The 16,450-nt window shown below is 47.6% G+C and overlaps 1 protein-coding gene across 6 annotated transcripts in view; it reads left to right on the forward strand.

Moving 5' to 3' along the window:
* The window catches only part of armc3 (armadillo repeat containing 3), a 350,931-nt gene that overhangs the window by 74,056 nt on the left and 260,425 nt on the right, over positions 1-16,450 (forward strand). For all 6 annotated transcript variants that reach the window (XM_070881406.1, XM_070881407.1, XM_070881408.1 and 3 more), the window contains exon 5: positions 5,958-6,026. In XM_070881406.1, coding sequence (XP_070737507.1) covers positions 5,958-6,026 — 69 coding nt within the window. The remainder of the gene's footprint in view (positions 1-5,957; positions 6,027-16,450) is intronic.

A 16,450-nucleotide genomic window follows, 5' to 3' on the forward strand; every position in this document is an offset into this window, starting at 1 on the left:
GGGTATTGAGGAGTTGGAGAGAGATACTCTTGTCGAACAATGGGAGGAAGAAACTTGCTGCTGCTACAAAAAAGACATGGCTGGAGATGGCCCTGGAGGTCAGCAGCAGGAGCATTGTGCCACGCTCCTGGCTTCAGTGCAGGAAGCGCTTTAATGACCTAACTAGGTCAGGAAAAGTGAGTACAGTTAAACATTCACCTACATCCTGCTGTGTGCATCACCTGCTTGCCCTTTGTTCTTCCTGCCACTCCATCTTGTCAAACCTACTCCATTATATCGCCCCTCATACCCACTTACCTTGCAAGCACCCATCTCTTTCTATACACTTCCTCATATCCCCATCTGTAAATACACCACTGCCAGTCACCCTGATCCTTATGCATTTTAATGTCTCTCCCTCACCCTCCCCAAATGCAATGCATCCATTGGGTGAACAAATGCCATTACAGTCACTCTTTCCCTGTTGCAGGAGAGAGGGCTCAACACACAAGGGAGAGGGAGAGAACAGGAGGCGGTACCCCACAGATCTCTCAGCTGACAACTGCAGAGGAGGAAGTCTGGAGATCAGTGGTGTCTCAGCGTCCCGAGCCAACAGAGATGGGGTAATGGGGACTTCCCAGCTACCTGGTGACAGAATTAAATATCATTGACCCATATGTCATATAACACTCCGTCATTTTGACTTGATTTCAGCAGTGAGTAAAATATGATCATCATAATGCTAAGTTCCAATATTCTTACCTAGCGAATACTAATTCATATCTTTTCTCTCCACCAGGGCCTTCATGTGTGCAGTAGCCATCGATGGACCTCGCGGATGACAATTCCTCAGAGGAGCTGATTCCTTCAGAGGTTGCACCGGCACCAGACTCATGCCTACCATGCACCAGCTCAGATACTCGCACTTTGGAGGGTCCAGTAAGACAGATATTTTGATTTTCACCTGGTGACTCTCAATTCACAAGTTAACAAGAGCAGACATAAGAACATAAGAACATAAGAATTAGGAACAGGAGTAGGCCATCTAGCCCCTCGAGCCTGCTCCGCCATTCAATAAGATCATGGCTGATCTGGCCGTGGACTCAGCTCCACTTACCCGCCCGCTCCCCGTAACCCTTAATTCCCTTACCGCCCGGGCGCTTCCGACCAGAAGCGAGAGCCCCTCAGGGCTCGCCTCCCCGCCTCACCGGGTAAGTGAAAAATAACACAGTGGTGACAGATAACTATGGAGATTCCACATCAGAAGGCACAGCCCTCTCCAAGCTCTGCTCAGATGGACACAGATGCTGTATCCCAGGGGCCGTCGATGAAAAGGATAATCATTGAGCAGCAGCAGAAAATCTGCAATGTACTGACGGCCTTCCACATACACAGTCCATGATTGAAGAGAGAATGGAAGAGTTCACCTCAAGCATGAGTGGGTTGATATCGCAGGACACTGCGAGGATGTCATCTTGCAAGGATAGAATGGCCAACTCCATGGAACATCAATCGTGGCAATCCAATGAATCAATTTAGGCTTTGACCATAGCTGTGCAAGACTCCAGATGCCAATGTGTCTGGCGCCTTAAATAGATTGATAGGCACCTTAGCCTTGGTCCTACACTGTGACACTGATCTGCACCAAGTTGGTCTCCAGCAGAGTGGTAGGAGTGAATTACAGCTGGCCCATGAGAGGGATGATGGCGACAAGGGACATGAAATAGGGGACTCCACTCAAAACACCCTCACTTCTCACCCGTTGCACACCCCTCAGTCAGTACCCGACATGCTTCCGCCTCTCCAGATGGCCAAGTCTGCACAGATGCAGGTGGAGCAATCTTTGGTGGGGCCCTCGCAAGCTCCAAAATCCAGAGTTTGTCGGCAATGAGCATCTCAGCAGTCACAGCAGGTATCTAAGGAGCCTACTTCTACCTCTGCTGAAGCCACGGAGGTCGTGCTACATAGTAGCGGTAGGGGGAAAAAAAGAGTAAAGCTTTGTAGTTGCACAAGGTTATGCACATCAGTGCATGAGAAAATATATTGTGAAGTTTCCATACTTTAGTAGAATCGAATAAAATGTATTACTTTGCACCATTTTACCATGTTGCCCATTCCTGGTTGCTGGGTGGCAACTCGCCTTTTCAGTTGTTTGTTGATGAATAGACAGACAGGAATTGAGGGGGACCAATGGGATTGTGCAATGGGTGGTTGGTAGCAGGACTGCTTTGTCAGTGGGATTGGGGGTGAGGGATGAGCATGGCCATTGGATGTAGTTGTTACATGGGCTCCAGTGGTGGCAACTAACTAAACCTTACAGCTATAATGGAATCCCTGACATCCCTGGCAATAACGTGAGCAGCTAGTGCTGCATTGGGGGTCGCCATCTTACTCCTCCTTCTCCTTCTCTTGTTCTTCCTCCTCTTTGGATTCATTTGCAGACGATATATGCTCAGCATCTTGTTCCTCCTGCAACTCTTCTGCCTGTGTTTGTTTTCTGCATGCTCTCGGTGACAAGACTCGAGGTGCTCAGCACCCTCCCGGATGTTCTTCCTCCACTAAGGGCGGTCTTTGGCCAGGGATTCCCAGGTGTTGGTGGGGATGTTGCACTTTATCAAGGAGGCTTTGAGGATGTCCTTGAAACACTTCCTCTGCCCACCTGTGACTCGCTTGACGTGTAGGAGTTCCAAGTAGAGCGCTTGCTTTGGGAATTTTGTGTCTGGCATGCGGACAATGTGGCCCACCCAATGGAGTTGGTCAAATGATATCAGTGCTTCGATGCTAGGGATGTTGGCCTGATCGAAAACACTGATGTTGGTGCGTCTATCTTCCCAGGGGATTTGCAGGATCTTGCGGAGAAATATCACATTGGTGGTATTTCTCCAGTGCTTTGAGGTGTCTAGTGTATATGGTCCACGTCTCTGAGCCATACAGGAGGGCGGGTATCACTACAGCCCTGTAGACCATAAGCTTGGTGCCAGATTTGAGGGCCTGATCTTCGAAAACACTCTTCCTCAGGCGCCGAAGGCTGCGCTGGTGCACTGGAGGCGGTGTTGAACCGCGTGGTCGATGTCTGTCCTTGCTGATAATAGGCTCCCAAGGTGTGGAAAGTGGTCCATGTTGTCCAGGGCCGCGCCGTGGATCTTGATGATTTAGGGGTGTGGGTGGGGGGGGGGGGTCAGTGCTGTGTCGCGGGGTCAGGTTGATGGAGGACCTTTGTCTTACGGATGTTTAGTGTAAGGCCCATGCTTTCATATGCCTCGGTGAAGATGTTGACAATGACTTGGAGTTTGGCCTCTGAATGTGCACAGACACAAGCGACGTCCGCGTATTGTAGTTCGACAACAGAGGAAGGGGCGGTCTTGGATCTGGCCTGGAGGTGACGAAGGTTGAACAGGTTCCCACTGGTTCTACAGTTTAGTTCCACTCCAGCGGGGAGGTGGAGCATTGCAGCGAGGAAGATTGAGAACAGAGTTGGCGCGATGGCGCAGCCCTGCTTGGCTCCGGTTCGGACGTTGATTGGGTCTGTGGTGGATCCGTTGGTCAGGATCACTTGTGGTGAGACGTTAGTGTCTACACGTTGGAGGTTTTCAGACTCAGATCAGGATGCATGGCACTTTGGTTGCCTTAGATTGGACCTCAAATGATGAGCAAGATGACCATTAGCAGCAGCAACAGTTAAGAGACCCAAAGGTGGTGAGCAGGGAGGGGAGAAGCAGAGAGATCAAACTCTTAGGATGCACTACCCGTGTAACTGGGTGTACAGGTGTACAGGCAGAGGCTTAGCTTCCTAGGCCTCCCAGAAGAGCAGTGCTTCCGGAGGCATAGGTTTTGCCTCAGGTGGTGACAGGGATCTGCAGCCTCCTAAAAGATCTGCTCCCTGCTGGCCATCCATTACCAGTGCCTGTGAAAGTGACTACAGCCCTCAATTCTTTTGCCTCCGAATCCTTCTTGGGCACTGCTAGACAGAGGTTCAGTATCTCCCAGTCACCTTTACATAAATGCATAAGACAGGTCACTGATGGGATATTTGCCAGGTCCTGCAATTGTCAACTTAGCCTGTGATAACTCAAGTCAGAATTAGTGAGCGCTCAGGTTTTCGTATCTAGCTGACTTCCCACAGATGCAGGGCATCATCGACTGCACACACGTGGCAGTCTGCGCATCACAAGGGGTTCCACTCCCATTAATGTGCAACCACAAGAAAAAGTTTAAGCAGTTGTGCAACAGATTCCCGGGGAGCTACCATGATGCTTTCATCCTGCTGCAGTCCAAGCTCTCCCTGACCTTTGGACCTGCAAGCAGACTTCAGGGGTGCCTGCTAGGAGACAAAGGATACCCTCTAAAACTTGGCTGATGACACCCATGAAAAACCCAACTAATGAAGCCCAAGAGGGGTACAACGAAAGTCATTTGATAACTAGATGCGTCATTGAGCAAGCATTCTGCATGATCAAGATGCACTTCAATGCTTGGCCAAATCTGTAGGTGCCCTTCAGTACTCACTGGGCAAGGTCTCCAGAATCAATGTTTAATGCGTCTGCGCACACTCAGAGGCCGAACTCCAAGCCATCATCAACACCTTCACCGAGGCATATGAAAGCACGGGCCTTATGCTAAACATCCATAAGGCAAAGGTCCTCCACCAACCTGACCCCGCCACACAGCACTGCGCCCTGGTCATCAAAATCCATGGCTCGGCCTTGGACAACGTGGACCATTTTCCATACCTCGGGAGTCTACTATCAGCAAGGGCAGACATCGATGATGAGGCCCAACACTCCTCCAGTGTGCCAGCTCAGCCTTCATTTGCCTGAGGAAGAGAATGTTTGAAGACCAGGCCCTCAAATCTGGCACCAAGCTTATGGTCTGCAGGGCTTTAGTGATAACCGCTCTCCTATATGGCTCAGAGACGTGGACTGTATACAGTAGACACCTCAAAGCACTGGAGAAATACCACCAATGATGCCTCTGCAAGATCCTGCAAATCCCTTGGGAGGACAGACGCACCAACGTCAGTGTTCTTGATCAGGTCAACATCCCCAGCATCGAAGCACTGATGACACTCAACCAGCTCCATTGGGCGGGCCACATTGTCCGCATGCCGGACACAAGACTCCCAAAGCAAGCATTCTACTCGGAGCTCCTACACGGCAAGCGAGCCACAGGTGGACAGAGGAAATGTTTCAAGGACATCCTCAAAGCCTCCTTGATAAAGTGCAACATCCCCACCGACACCTGGGAGTCCCTGGCCATAGACCCCGCCCTAAGTGGAGGAAGAGGATCGGGGAGCACCTCGAGTCTCATCGCCAAGAGCATGCAGAAAACAAGTGGAGGCAGCGGAAGGAGCGTAATTCCCGAATTGGACTGTTCAGTCACCTGAGAAGTTACTTTTGAAGTGGAAGCAAGTCTTCCTCGAAAATCGCGGGACTGCCTATGACAGTGACCACAAGTACTCTGAACAAACCCTTTCTCAGTAGTAGGTAAGAAAGCAGCTGTGAGCACCAAGCATTTATTGCAGTATTTACTTGACTTTTAATGAGCCCCATGAATTGCCATTTTGTTCTCGCTTTGGTTTCAATGGCTAGTTTCATGAAGCCTGGGAAACCCATGGAAGTGCCGTTAAATTCACTTCTACATTGAAATATCGCTACAATGGAGTGATTAACATATTTAAATTGGTAACCTCCCACTCTGGAGGAGATTACACGCAACCTGCCGAATGAGCCTGAGCTAAACCCAGAAGTCAATGTGTAATCCGAAAGCGATCACATTTTCGGCCACTTTAACCCACCACCTTAACCCATGGGCTGCTCCCCGTTCATATCCCCCCCCCCCTTTATCTCTTTTTGATCATTTGTAACACCTTTGATTTAAGTAACCTTTGGTTGCAACAGTTATGCTTTGGTAAAGTGAGCAAGAATACTTAAAGCAGTTCATGTATTTTTCTTGATGCTGATGTTTTCTTTTCTTTTTAGGTGAAGTTCGAAAATCAATGAGGCAGTTGGATTTTCTACCATCAATTATTGCATGTCTAGCTCCAGATGGTAATTTTAAATTTCACTTATTATTAGGAATCCACAGATAGCATAATTCTGAGAAAAAAATTCCAGAGAGAGAATGTTCAGATAATTGCTTATGTTAAATAATCTATTGCTCTGCCAGTTAAAACTTGTTGACATTACCTACAAAATTATAATCTAGACTGCTTTTGTTACTAATTAGTACTTTTTGACTCTCAAACTCATTTTAAACAGATTCTGCTCCATGTTTTAAAAAAAAGTTGTAGTCAAAGCTATACAATTATCAACCTCTAAAGTTTTACTTTTTATAATACCCATATTTTTATTTACATGGATCTTCTGTGCAGCCTTTCATTCCACTTGTTGATGCAGGATAGACTGGAGTAGAGCTACTAGAATGATTTACAAGAAGATAAGGAAAAATCAAAGATAGTCAGCCCATCTCATATTTTAACTTGCCCAGTCTAACACCCAGCTGTATCTTGAACTCCTGAATAGTTTTTATTGTACTGATACCTGGCAGATCATTCCAAATATTTATCACCCCTGGCTTAAAGACATTTTTATATAGTTAAATATATTGTTAGAATATGAACTTGGAGACACGTTGGGAGCGGGAGGTCTGCTATTATGTGTGAAACACAGAAGAAAGTTCAGCGCATCTGTCAGTAGCTTTTTAACTCCGCACGCTCGTTAGAATTTTACGACAGGGTTTGGCGTCCAGTGCGCGGCAGCAGGCATGACATGATCTCAACTCCAGTATTTAATGGACTAATCCGAAGATTGAATTTGGAGGTATTGGAGTTGGATGCAACAGAAGAGGAAGTTTAAGAGTGCATTCCAGACAGGCAAAAGCTGCCTCGTTTGATGTGCTGCTGGGGTCATTGAAGAGCCGGAGAGAGATACTCTTCCCCAGCAATAGTAGGAAGAAACCTGTTGCTGACACCAAGAAGTCATGGCTCGAGGTGGACCTGGAGGTCAGCAGCAGGAACGCTATTCCACTCTCATGGATTTAGTGCGGGAAGTGCTTTAATGACCTAACCAGATGTGGAAAGGTGAGTACAGTTGCACATTTTCCTACATCCTGCTGTGCACATCATCCCACTCCATCACTCTGCCTTGTCAAGCTACTCCATCACATCATTCCTCACACCCATTTACATTGCAAGCACACCCATCCTTCTCTTTCTATGCACTTCCTTACATCTCCATCTATCCATCCACCACTGCCACTCATCCTGATCCTTATGCACGTTGATGCCTTTCCCAGATAGTCACCCGCACCAAATGCACTGCATCCATCAGGTGAACACGTGCCATTACAGTCAGTCATAGGTCTGTTCTTTGTTGCAAGATAAGAGAGCACAGAACACAAGGGAGAAGAAAAGAACAAGAGATGGGCCTCTACAGATTTTCCAGCTCACAACTGCAGAAGAGGAGGCGTTAGAAACCAGTGGCATTATGGCGTTCCCGGGGAGACGGGAACCTACTAGCTACCTGGTGACACAATTAAATATCAATGACCCACAAGTCATACGGCACTAACTTGTAAAATTGAAGTCAATGGAAATCAGGGAGAAAACTTTCCACTGGTTGGAGTCATACCTAGCAAAAAGGAAGATAGTTGTGGTTGTTGAAGGTCAATCATCTCAGCTTAGGACATCATTGCAGGAGTTTCTCAGGGCAGTGTCTTGGGCTCAACCATTTTCAGCTGCTTTATCAATGACCTTCCCTCCATCATAAAGTCATAAGTGAGGATATTTGCTGATGATTGCACAGTGTTCAGTTCCATTCGCAGCTCCCCAGATAATGAAGCAGTCTAAGGCTGCATGCAGCAAGACCTGGATGATATTCAGGCTTGGGCTGATAAGTGGCAAGCAACAATTTCATCACACAAGTGCCAGGTAATGGCAATCTCCAACAAGAGAAAGGCTAATCACCAGCCCTTGACATTTAATAGCATTACTATTGCCGAATTCCCCACCATCAACATGCTGGGGGGGTCACAATTGACCAGAAACTTAACTGGACTGAGATAGATAGATTTTTGCAAAAGCAAAATACTGCGGATCTGGAATCTGGAATAAAAACAGAAAATGCTGGAAATCTCAGCGGGTCAGGCAGCATCTGTGGAAAGCAGAGTTAACGTTTCGGGTCGATGACCCTTCGTCAGAACTGGAGAGTGTTCGGAAAGAACAGATTCTTAACAAGCACTGAAAGGGGGAGGGAAGAAAGAACAAAAGGAAAGGTCTGTGATAGGCTGGAAGACCGGAGAGATTAGAGAGACAAAAGGGATGATGGCCCAAATTCAAATGGGAACGCCAGGAGTTAGAATAACATTAGTCAGGATAGGGTGTGAAAGGTGGGATAATGACCAGCTACCATTAAAGACGAGGAGAAAAAAAGAAAGAAAGAAACAGGCTCTGAGGGGGGCGGGGGGCGCAAAGATTGGCAGTGGCTACATTCTGAAATTGTTGAACTCGATGTTGAGTCCAGAAGGCTATAAAGTGCCGAAACGAAAGATGGAATGCTGTTCCTCGAGCTTGCATTGAGCTTCATTGGAACAATGCAGGAGGCCGAGGATGAAGAGGTCAGAGTGGGAATGGAGTGGAGAAGATAGAATTTTGGGGCTCAATTTTCCACAGTTACCTGCTCCATTTTTTTTTACAGTAAATTAAAATATCCAAGTTTCCCTAAAGTTTCTGCGCCAGCGTAACTAAGTTCTGATTTTTTTTACATTAGTATTTTTTTGTAACCTGATGTCTGCGCCAATTTTTCAGATATAAGCAAGTTTGGCCAACTTACATATTTCCTAGGATGGCTATGTGACCACTTCCAAAAAATCTTCTGGGCACTTAAGAAAAATCAGTGCACATTAAAAAATCGGCACAGAAAGACACCATTGTTTTTATGCGAAATTTTGGAGGGAGAGGCGACAGTCCGGGGTGTGTGGAGGCCTACAAAAGGCCGCGAGATCAGAAGTCGGGCAGCGTCGGCGAGAGGCGACAGTCCGGGGTGCGTGGAGGCCTACAAAAGGCCGCGAGATCAGGAGTCAGGCAGCGTCGGCGAGAGGCGACAGTCCGGGGTGCGTGGAGGCCTACAAAAGGCCGCGAGACAAGGAGTCGGGCAGCGTCGGCGAGAGGCGTGGCTTGTGTAGCTACAGGAGGAAGGCAAAAAAGAAGTAGAAAGAAATAGAAAGGTGATGTCACAGCCAAGGGGGTAAGTGATTGGCTGGTGATTGGTAAGTAGTTTTTCTTTTTTCTCTTCTAGATCAGTGAGTAACTTTTAGCATTGTTGTTGCCAATTTAAGTTAATCTAAGGGTCAAGTCATGGCAGGAGAGCTCGCACACTTGATATGCTCCTCCTGTACTATGTAGGAACTCAGGGACACTTCCGGTGTCCCTGACGACTACATCTGTGGGAAGTGTATCCGCCTCCAGCTCCTGACGGACCGCGTTGCAGAATTGGAGCTGAGGGTGGATTCACTCTGGAGCATCCACGATGCTGAGAATGACGTGAATAGCACGTTTAGTGAGTTGGTCTTGCCGCAGGCAAAGGGTCCACAGCCAGATAGGGAATGGAAGACCAACAGGAAGAGCAGTGCAAGGAAGGTAGTGCAGGGGTCCCCTGCGATCATCCCACTGCAAAACAGATACACCGCTTTGAGTACTGTTGAGGGGGATGACTCATCAGGGGGGAGCAGCAGCAGCCAAGTTCATGGCACCGTGGCTGGCTCTGCTGTACAGGAGGGCAGGAAAAAGATTGGGAGAGCGAGAGTGATAGGGGATTCAATTGTAAGGGGAATAGATAGGCGTTTCTGCGGCCGCAACCGAGACTCCAGGATAGTATGTTGCCTCCCTGGTGCAAGGGTCAAAGATGACTCGGAGCGGGTGCAGGACATTCTGAAAAGGGAGGACGAACAGCCAGTTGTCGTGGTGCACATTGGTACTAACGATATAGGTAAAAAACGGGATGAGGTCCTACGAGACGAATTTAAGGAGCCTCGGAGCTAAATTTAAAAAGTAGGACCTCAAAAGTAGTAATCTTGGGATTGCTACCAGTGCCACGTGCTAGTCAGAGTAGGAATCGCAGGATAGCTCAGATGAATTCGTGGCTTGAGCAGTTATGCAGCAGGGAGGGATTCAAATTCCTGGGGCATTGGAACCGGTTCTGGGGGAGGTGGGACCAGTACAAACTGGACGGTCTGCACCTAGGCAGGACTGGAACCAATGTCCGAGGAGGAGTGTTTGCTAGTGCTGTTGGGGAGGAGTTAAACTAATATGGCAGGGGGATGGGAACCAATGCAGGGAGACAAAGGGAAACAAAATGGAGACAGAAGCAAAAGATAGAAAGGAGATGAGTAAAAGTGGAGGGCAGAGAAACTCAAGGCAAAAAACAAAAAGGGCCACTCTGCAGCAAGATTCGAAAGGGTCTAAGTGTGTTAAAAAGGCAAGCCTAAAGGCTTTGTGCCTCAATGCGAGGAGTATTCAGAATAAGGTGGACGAATTAACTGTGTAGATAGCAGTTAACGGATACGATGTGGTTGGCATCATGGAGACATGGCTCCAGGGTGACCAAGGCTGGGAACTCAACATCCCAGCGTATTCAACATTTAGGAAGGATAGACAGAAAGGAAAAGGAGGCAGGGTGGCGTTGCTGGTTAAAGAGGAAATTAATGCAATTGTAAGGAAAGACATTAGCTTGGATGATGTGGAATCGGTATGGGTGGAGCTACGGAATAACAAGGGGCAGAAAACGCTAGTGGGAGTTGTGTACAGACCACCAAACAGTGGTAGTGATGTTGGGCAGGGCACCAAACAGGAAATTAGGGGTGCATGCAATAAAGGTGCAGCAGTTATCATGGGTGACTTTAATATGCATATAGATTGGGCTAACCAAACTGGAAACAATACAGTGGAGGAGGATTTCCTGGAGTGCATAAGGGATGGTTTTCTAGACCAATATGTTGAGGAACCAACTAGGGGGGAGGCCATCTTAGACTGGGTGTTGTGTAATGAGAGAGGATTCATTAGCAATCTCGTTGTGTGAGGCCCCTTGGGGAAGAGTGACCATAATATGGTGGAATTCTACATTAGGATGGAGAAGGAAACCGTTAATTCAGAGACGATGGTCCAGAACTTAAAGAAGGGTAACTTTGAAGGTATGAGGCGTGAATTGGCTAGAATAGATTGGCGAATGATACTTCAGGGGTTGACAGTGGATGGGCAATGGCAGACATTTAGAGACCGCATGGATGAACTACAACAATTGTACATCCTTGTCTGGCGTAAAAATAAAAAAGGGAAGGAGGCCCAACCGTGGCTATCAAGGGAAATCAGGGATAGTATTAAAGCCAAGGAAGTGGCATACAAATTGGCCAGAAATAGCAGCAAACCCGGGGACTGGGAGAAATCTAGAACTCAGCAAAGGAGGACAAAGGGTTTGATTAGGGCAAGGAAAATGGAGTACGAGAGGAAGCTTGCAGGGAACATTAAAATGGACTGGAAAAGCTTCTATAGATATGTAAAGAGAAAAAGGTTAGTAAAGACAAACGTAGGTCCCCTGCAGTCAGAATCAGGGGATGTCATAACTGGTAACAAAGAAATGGCAGACCAATTGAACAAGTACTTTGGTTCGGTATTCACTAAGGAGGACACAAACAACCTTCCGGATATAAAAGGGGTCAGAGGGTCTAGTAAGAAGGAGGAACTGAGGGAAATCCTTATTAGTCGGGAAATTGATGGGATTGAAGGCCTTGGAAATAGCGGATGCATTGACAGTCATTTTCCAACATTCCATAGACTCTGGATCAGTTCCTATGGAGTGGAGGGTAGCCAATGCAACCCCACTTTTTAAAAAAGGAGGGAGAGAGAAAACAGGGAATTATAGACCGGTCAGCCTGACATCGGTAGTGGGTAAAATGATGGAATCAATTATTAAGGATGTCATAGCAGCGCATTTGGAAAGAGGTGACATGATAGGTCCAAGTCAGCATGGATTTGTGAAAGGGAAATCATGCTTGACAAATCTTCTGGAATTTTTTGAGGATGTTTCCAGTAGAGTGGACAAGGGAGAACCAGTTGATGTGGTGTATTTGGACTTTCAGAAGGCTTTCGACAAAGTCCCACACAAGAGATTAGTGTGCAAAGTTAAAGCACATGGGACTGGGGGTAGTATGCTGACGTGGATTGAAAACTGGTTGGCAGACAGGAAGCAAAGAGTAGGAGTAAATGGGGACTTTTCAGAATGGCAGGCAGTGACTAGTGGGGTACCGCAAGGTTCTGTGCTGGGGCCCCAGCTGTTTACATTATACATTAATGATTGAGACGAGGGGATTAAATGTAGTATCTCCAAATTTGCGGATGACACTAAATTGGGTGGCAGTGTGAGCTGCGAGGAGGATACTATGAGGCTGCAGAGTGACTTGGATAGGTTAGGCGAGTGGACAAATGCATGGCAGATGAAGTATAATGTGGATAAATGTGAGGTTATCCACTTTGGTGGTAAAAACAGAGAGACAGGCTCTTATCTGAATGGTGACAGATTAGGAAAACGGGAGGTGCAATGAGACCTAGGTGTCATGGTACATCAGTCATTGAAGGTTGGCATGCAGGCACAGCAGGCGGTGAAGAAAGCAAATGGCATGTTAGCCTTCATGGCGAGGGGATTTGAGTACAGGGGCAGGGAGGTGTTGCTACAGTTGTACAGAGCCTTGGTGAGGCCACACCTGGAGTATTGTGTACAGTTTTGGTCTCCTAACTTGAGGAAGGACATTCTTGCTATTGAGGGAGTGCAGCGAAGGTTCACCAGACTGATTCCCGGGATGGCGGGACTGACATATCAAGAAAGACTGGATCAACTGGGCTTGTATTCACTGGAGTTCAGAAGAATGAGAGGGGATCTCATAGAAACGTTCAGAATTCTGACGGGTTTAGACAGGTTAGATGCAGGAAGAATGTTCCCAATGTTGGGGAAGTCCAGAACCAGGGGTCACAGTCTAAGGATAAGGGGTAAGCATTTAAGACCGAGATGAGGAGAAACTTCTTCTCTACCACAGGAAGTTGTTGAGGCCAATTCACTAAATATATTCAAAAAGGAGTTAGACGTAGTCCTTACTACTAGGGGGATCAAGGGGTATGGCAAGAAAGCAGGAATGTGGTACTGAAGTTGCATGTTCAGCCATGAACTCATTGGATGGTGGTGCAGGCTCGAAGGGCCGCATGGCCTACTCCTGCACCTATTTTCTATGTTTCTCTGAGTCAAGAAGACATAGAATATGCATCATGAAGCTTAATTCTTTCAAAGTCAAAAGGGAGAAAATGGAAGTCTAATGCAATTCTTTAATTTTTGATTTTTTTCAAAGTACCACACCACCACCCAATGTTTCCTCACCGGGCTCGAGGGTCGGAGCGTCGGCCAGCAGAATCGCGCCCCGGCTGGACATTGGCTCTGGACTCGGCTTGAAAAGAAGCTCGGTGGGGTGGGGGGGACCGAAGCCGAACTGAAGGGATGAGAACCCTTATACATACAGCAGCTTCAAAAGAAGCCCAGTGGGGGTGGGGTGGAAGCCGGCATGAAGGGATGAGAACCCTTATACATACAGCAGCTTCGAAAGAAGCCGGGTGGGGTTGGTGGGGGGAGGTTGGTAGACACCGAGCCCCTGTGTCTGTACACGGGAGTGATTCTGTCGGCCGACCCTCAAGCCCGGTGAGGAGACATTCGGTCGGTGGTGGTGTGGTACTTTGAAAAAAAAATAAAGAATTGCATTAGACGTTGTTGCCCCAAATGCTTTCATTGAATTCTTAGCTTCCCATTCTAAGCAAGCCTATGCGCATGCGCAGACCAAGGTGTGGTCCATACTAGGGCGTCGACCTTGGAGGGAGAGAGAGAGAGAGATGAAAGAAAGTTTAAATCCTTTGTCCTACTGTTTTGAGCTTCTTCCAAAGCTACAATTTAATTATGGGGGTAATATTGACAATGCCATACGATGTGCAAGCCTGCTGTATGATGGTGCTGTGGAGGAGATAATTGATTAGACATCATTGCATGAGGAACCTCAGAGCACGTAGGATGATGGGCAGGAGGCCTTACCCACATTGGGTATATCGAGACAGGCATTCATACCTGCACCTGAGTGATGCAGACCAAGTGAGAAGGCTGTGTTTCTGCCAAAAAGTTGTAACTGAGATCTGTGAGTTAGTAAAAGCAGACCTGCAACCTAGAAATGTCAGGAGGACTGCTTTGTCAATTGAAGTAAAGGTTACGGCTGCATGTTCATTTTATGCATCTGCATCATTCCAGGCCACAACTGGGCTTTCACTCCGTGAATGTGCAGCTTGTATGTGACGACATGCATCGCATCAGGTCAGCTGATGCGGGATACCTTGGGAGCACCCATGATGCATTCATCTTACGTGAGAGCGCTATATCTGCCATGTTTCAGCAGCAGCCAGAAGGGCAGAACAGGTTGCTGGGAGACAAAGGTACGGCCTCGCCACCTGGCTCATGATGCCCCTATGCGTAACCCGGACGCAAGCTGACCGGGAATACAACATGTCACACATTGCGACGATCATGCATCATAGAGAGGACCATTGGCATCTTGAAGCAGCGTTTCCGAGGTTACTTGCAATACACCCCTGTGATTGTTGGTCAGCTCACTGTTGTGTGCTGCATGCTGTATAACTTAGCCATCATGAGACAGCAGCAGCTGGTAATAGAAGACCCACCTGAGGTGAGAGTGGCTGATGATGAGGAGGAAGATATGCAACTACCTGAACTCGGAGCACGACAGCGGAGGAGGGCGGACCGTTGTACCCTTCTAATGATTGCTCGAGCCTTGCGCCAGCAGCTCATCCGTGAACGCTGTGATGCCTGAAGGCTCAACGGCAACTATTCCAAATGGACCATGTTTACTGTTTGGACCTGTTCCATAATGTTGTGTTGTGTTAATGGAACAAATAATGGAAATGATTCTTCTTTAGTTCAAAAAGTTGTGTTAATAATGGAACAAATAATAGAAATGATTCAGTTATAATTTAAAATATATTTTATTCAAATGTTTAACACTTGTTTGTTAACGCAAGAATATTTTTATTAAAGTTATCAACTTTAAAGTTTTCATTTAAGATCACTTACAAAGTTTTAAACTTGTAAATTTACATCACTTACAAAAAAACATTTTAATGTGAGAACAATTACAACAGCAGCAAAGAAAGGCTGCACCCATCTCTCCAGCACCTTATTCGAAGACCGCCCGCTGCGCTTGGTCTTGCTGACTTAACCCCTGCCCTCAGGCGGTGGCGCTGCGTTTCTCGGGTTGGTACTAAGTTTACTCTTTCGAGTATCTCAGGTAATGCGCGCTTGATGGGGGGTGTGGGCAGGTGGTAATGTGGAAGGCCCGGCTTGGGCCTCTAAAGAGGCTGGTCTGGGGATTGGAGAGGGAGTGGCAGTTGATTCTGTTATTGGCCGTGGGGTCCCTTATTGCAGCAGCTAACTCTGACATTCCCTCCATCATGTGCCCTGACAGTGTCACAACTACCTACAACATTCCCTCCTCGTCTTCACCGACAGTGTATCAGCTGCCTGCGACATTCCCTCCCTTGTGCCCAGACACTATTCCCATTTCTCGTGAGAGTGTTGTTACTTCTCCCGACAGTCCTGATACCTTATCACCCACCCCACTGATGGTGACCAAGAGTGATCGGGTAAGGTCAATGCTCTCTGCACTCATTGCCATCATCTGAACCACATCTGTTAGATCCTGCACCTCGGGAGACCGTTGTCGAGCTCTCCTTCCCCTCCTCACCCTGGGTATGGCTCGCTGCATCCCACTGGGACCCGCAGCCTCGAACTGTGTGAAACCATGGAATGTCCCAACACTCGTACCACTCAGAAAAGGGGCTGGCACCTAATGGGCAGCATCTGCACCTCCTCCAGAGTGAGTACAAGAGTGGGGGCTTCATCCTCCCCCTCACCCAGATGCTCTTGATCTGGAAGGTAGGATTGGAAGATGTTCTCCTCTTCAGGCTCGTCCGCATCTGAATCTTCTTCTGCATCGGCTTCAGCCTTGTCCAGGTTGGCCTTAAGTTCTGAAAAATATAACAGAACAGACAAATGGTTAGCAGCAGAGGAGGGGGAAGGATGGCATGAGTAGGCTCACAATGCAGGGAGCGGGCTGATTTGAAAGACCAGGATGAATGATAGCACATTTCATCAAACGAAGCATGGCTGACGGAGACATCCACCCGAACCGAAACATGGCTAGCTCACGCAGTACTTAACATTTAGCAAAGCCAGACTGTGGAATTTGCAGGACTTATTCTCTCCATCGAGTGTGGGCGCAGCTTGTACAGTGGTGGTTACTTTTCTCCTGACAGGACCCATCAAAGCAGCGACCCTCCCTTCCAAGTGTGTCAGTGGCTGCAGATTTGCCGGGCCTCCTCCTG

This window comes from Pristiophorus japonicus, chromosome 5 (genome assembly GCF_044704955.1).
Source record: "Pristiophorus japonicus isolate sPriJap1 chromosome 5, sPriJap1.hap1, whole genome shotgun sequence".
Taxonomy (NCBI): domain Eukaryota; kingdom Metazoa; phylum Chordata; class Chondrichthyes; family Pristiophoridae; genus Pristiophorus; species Pristiophorus japonicus.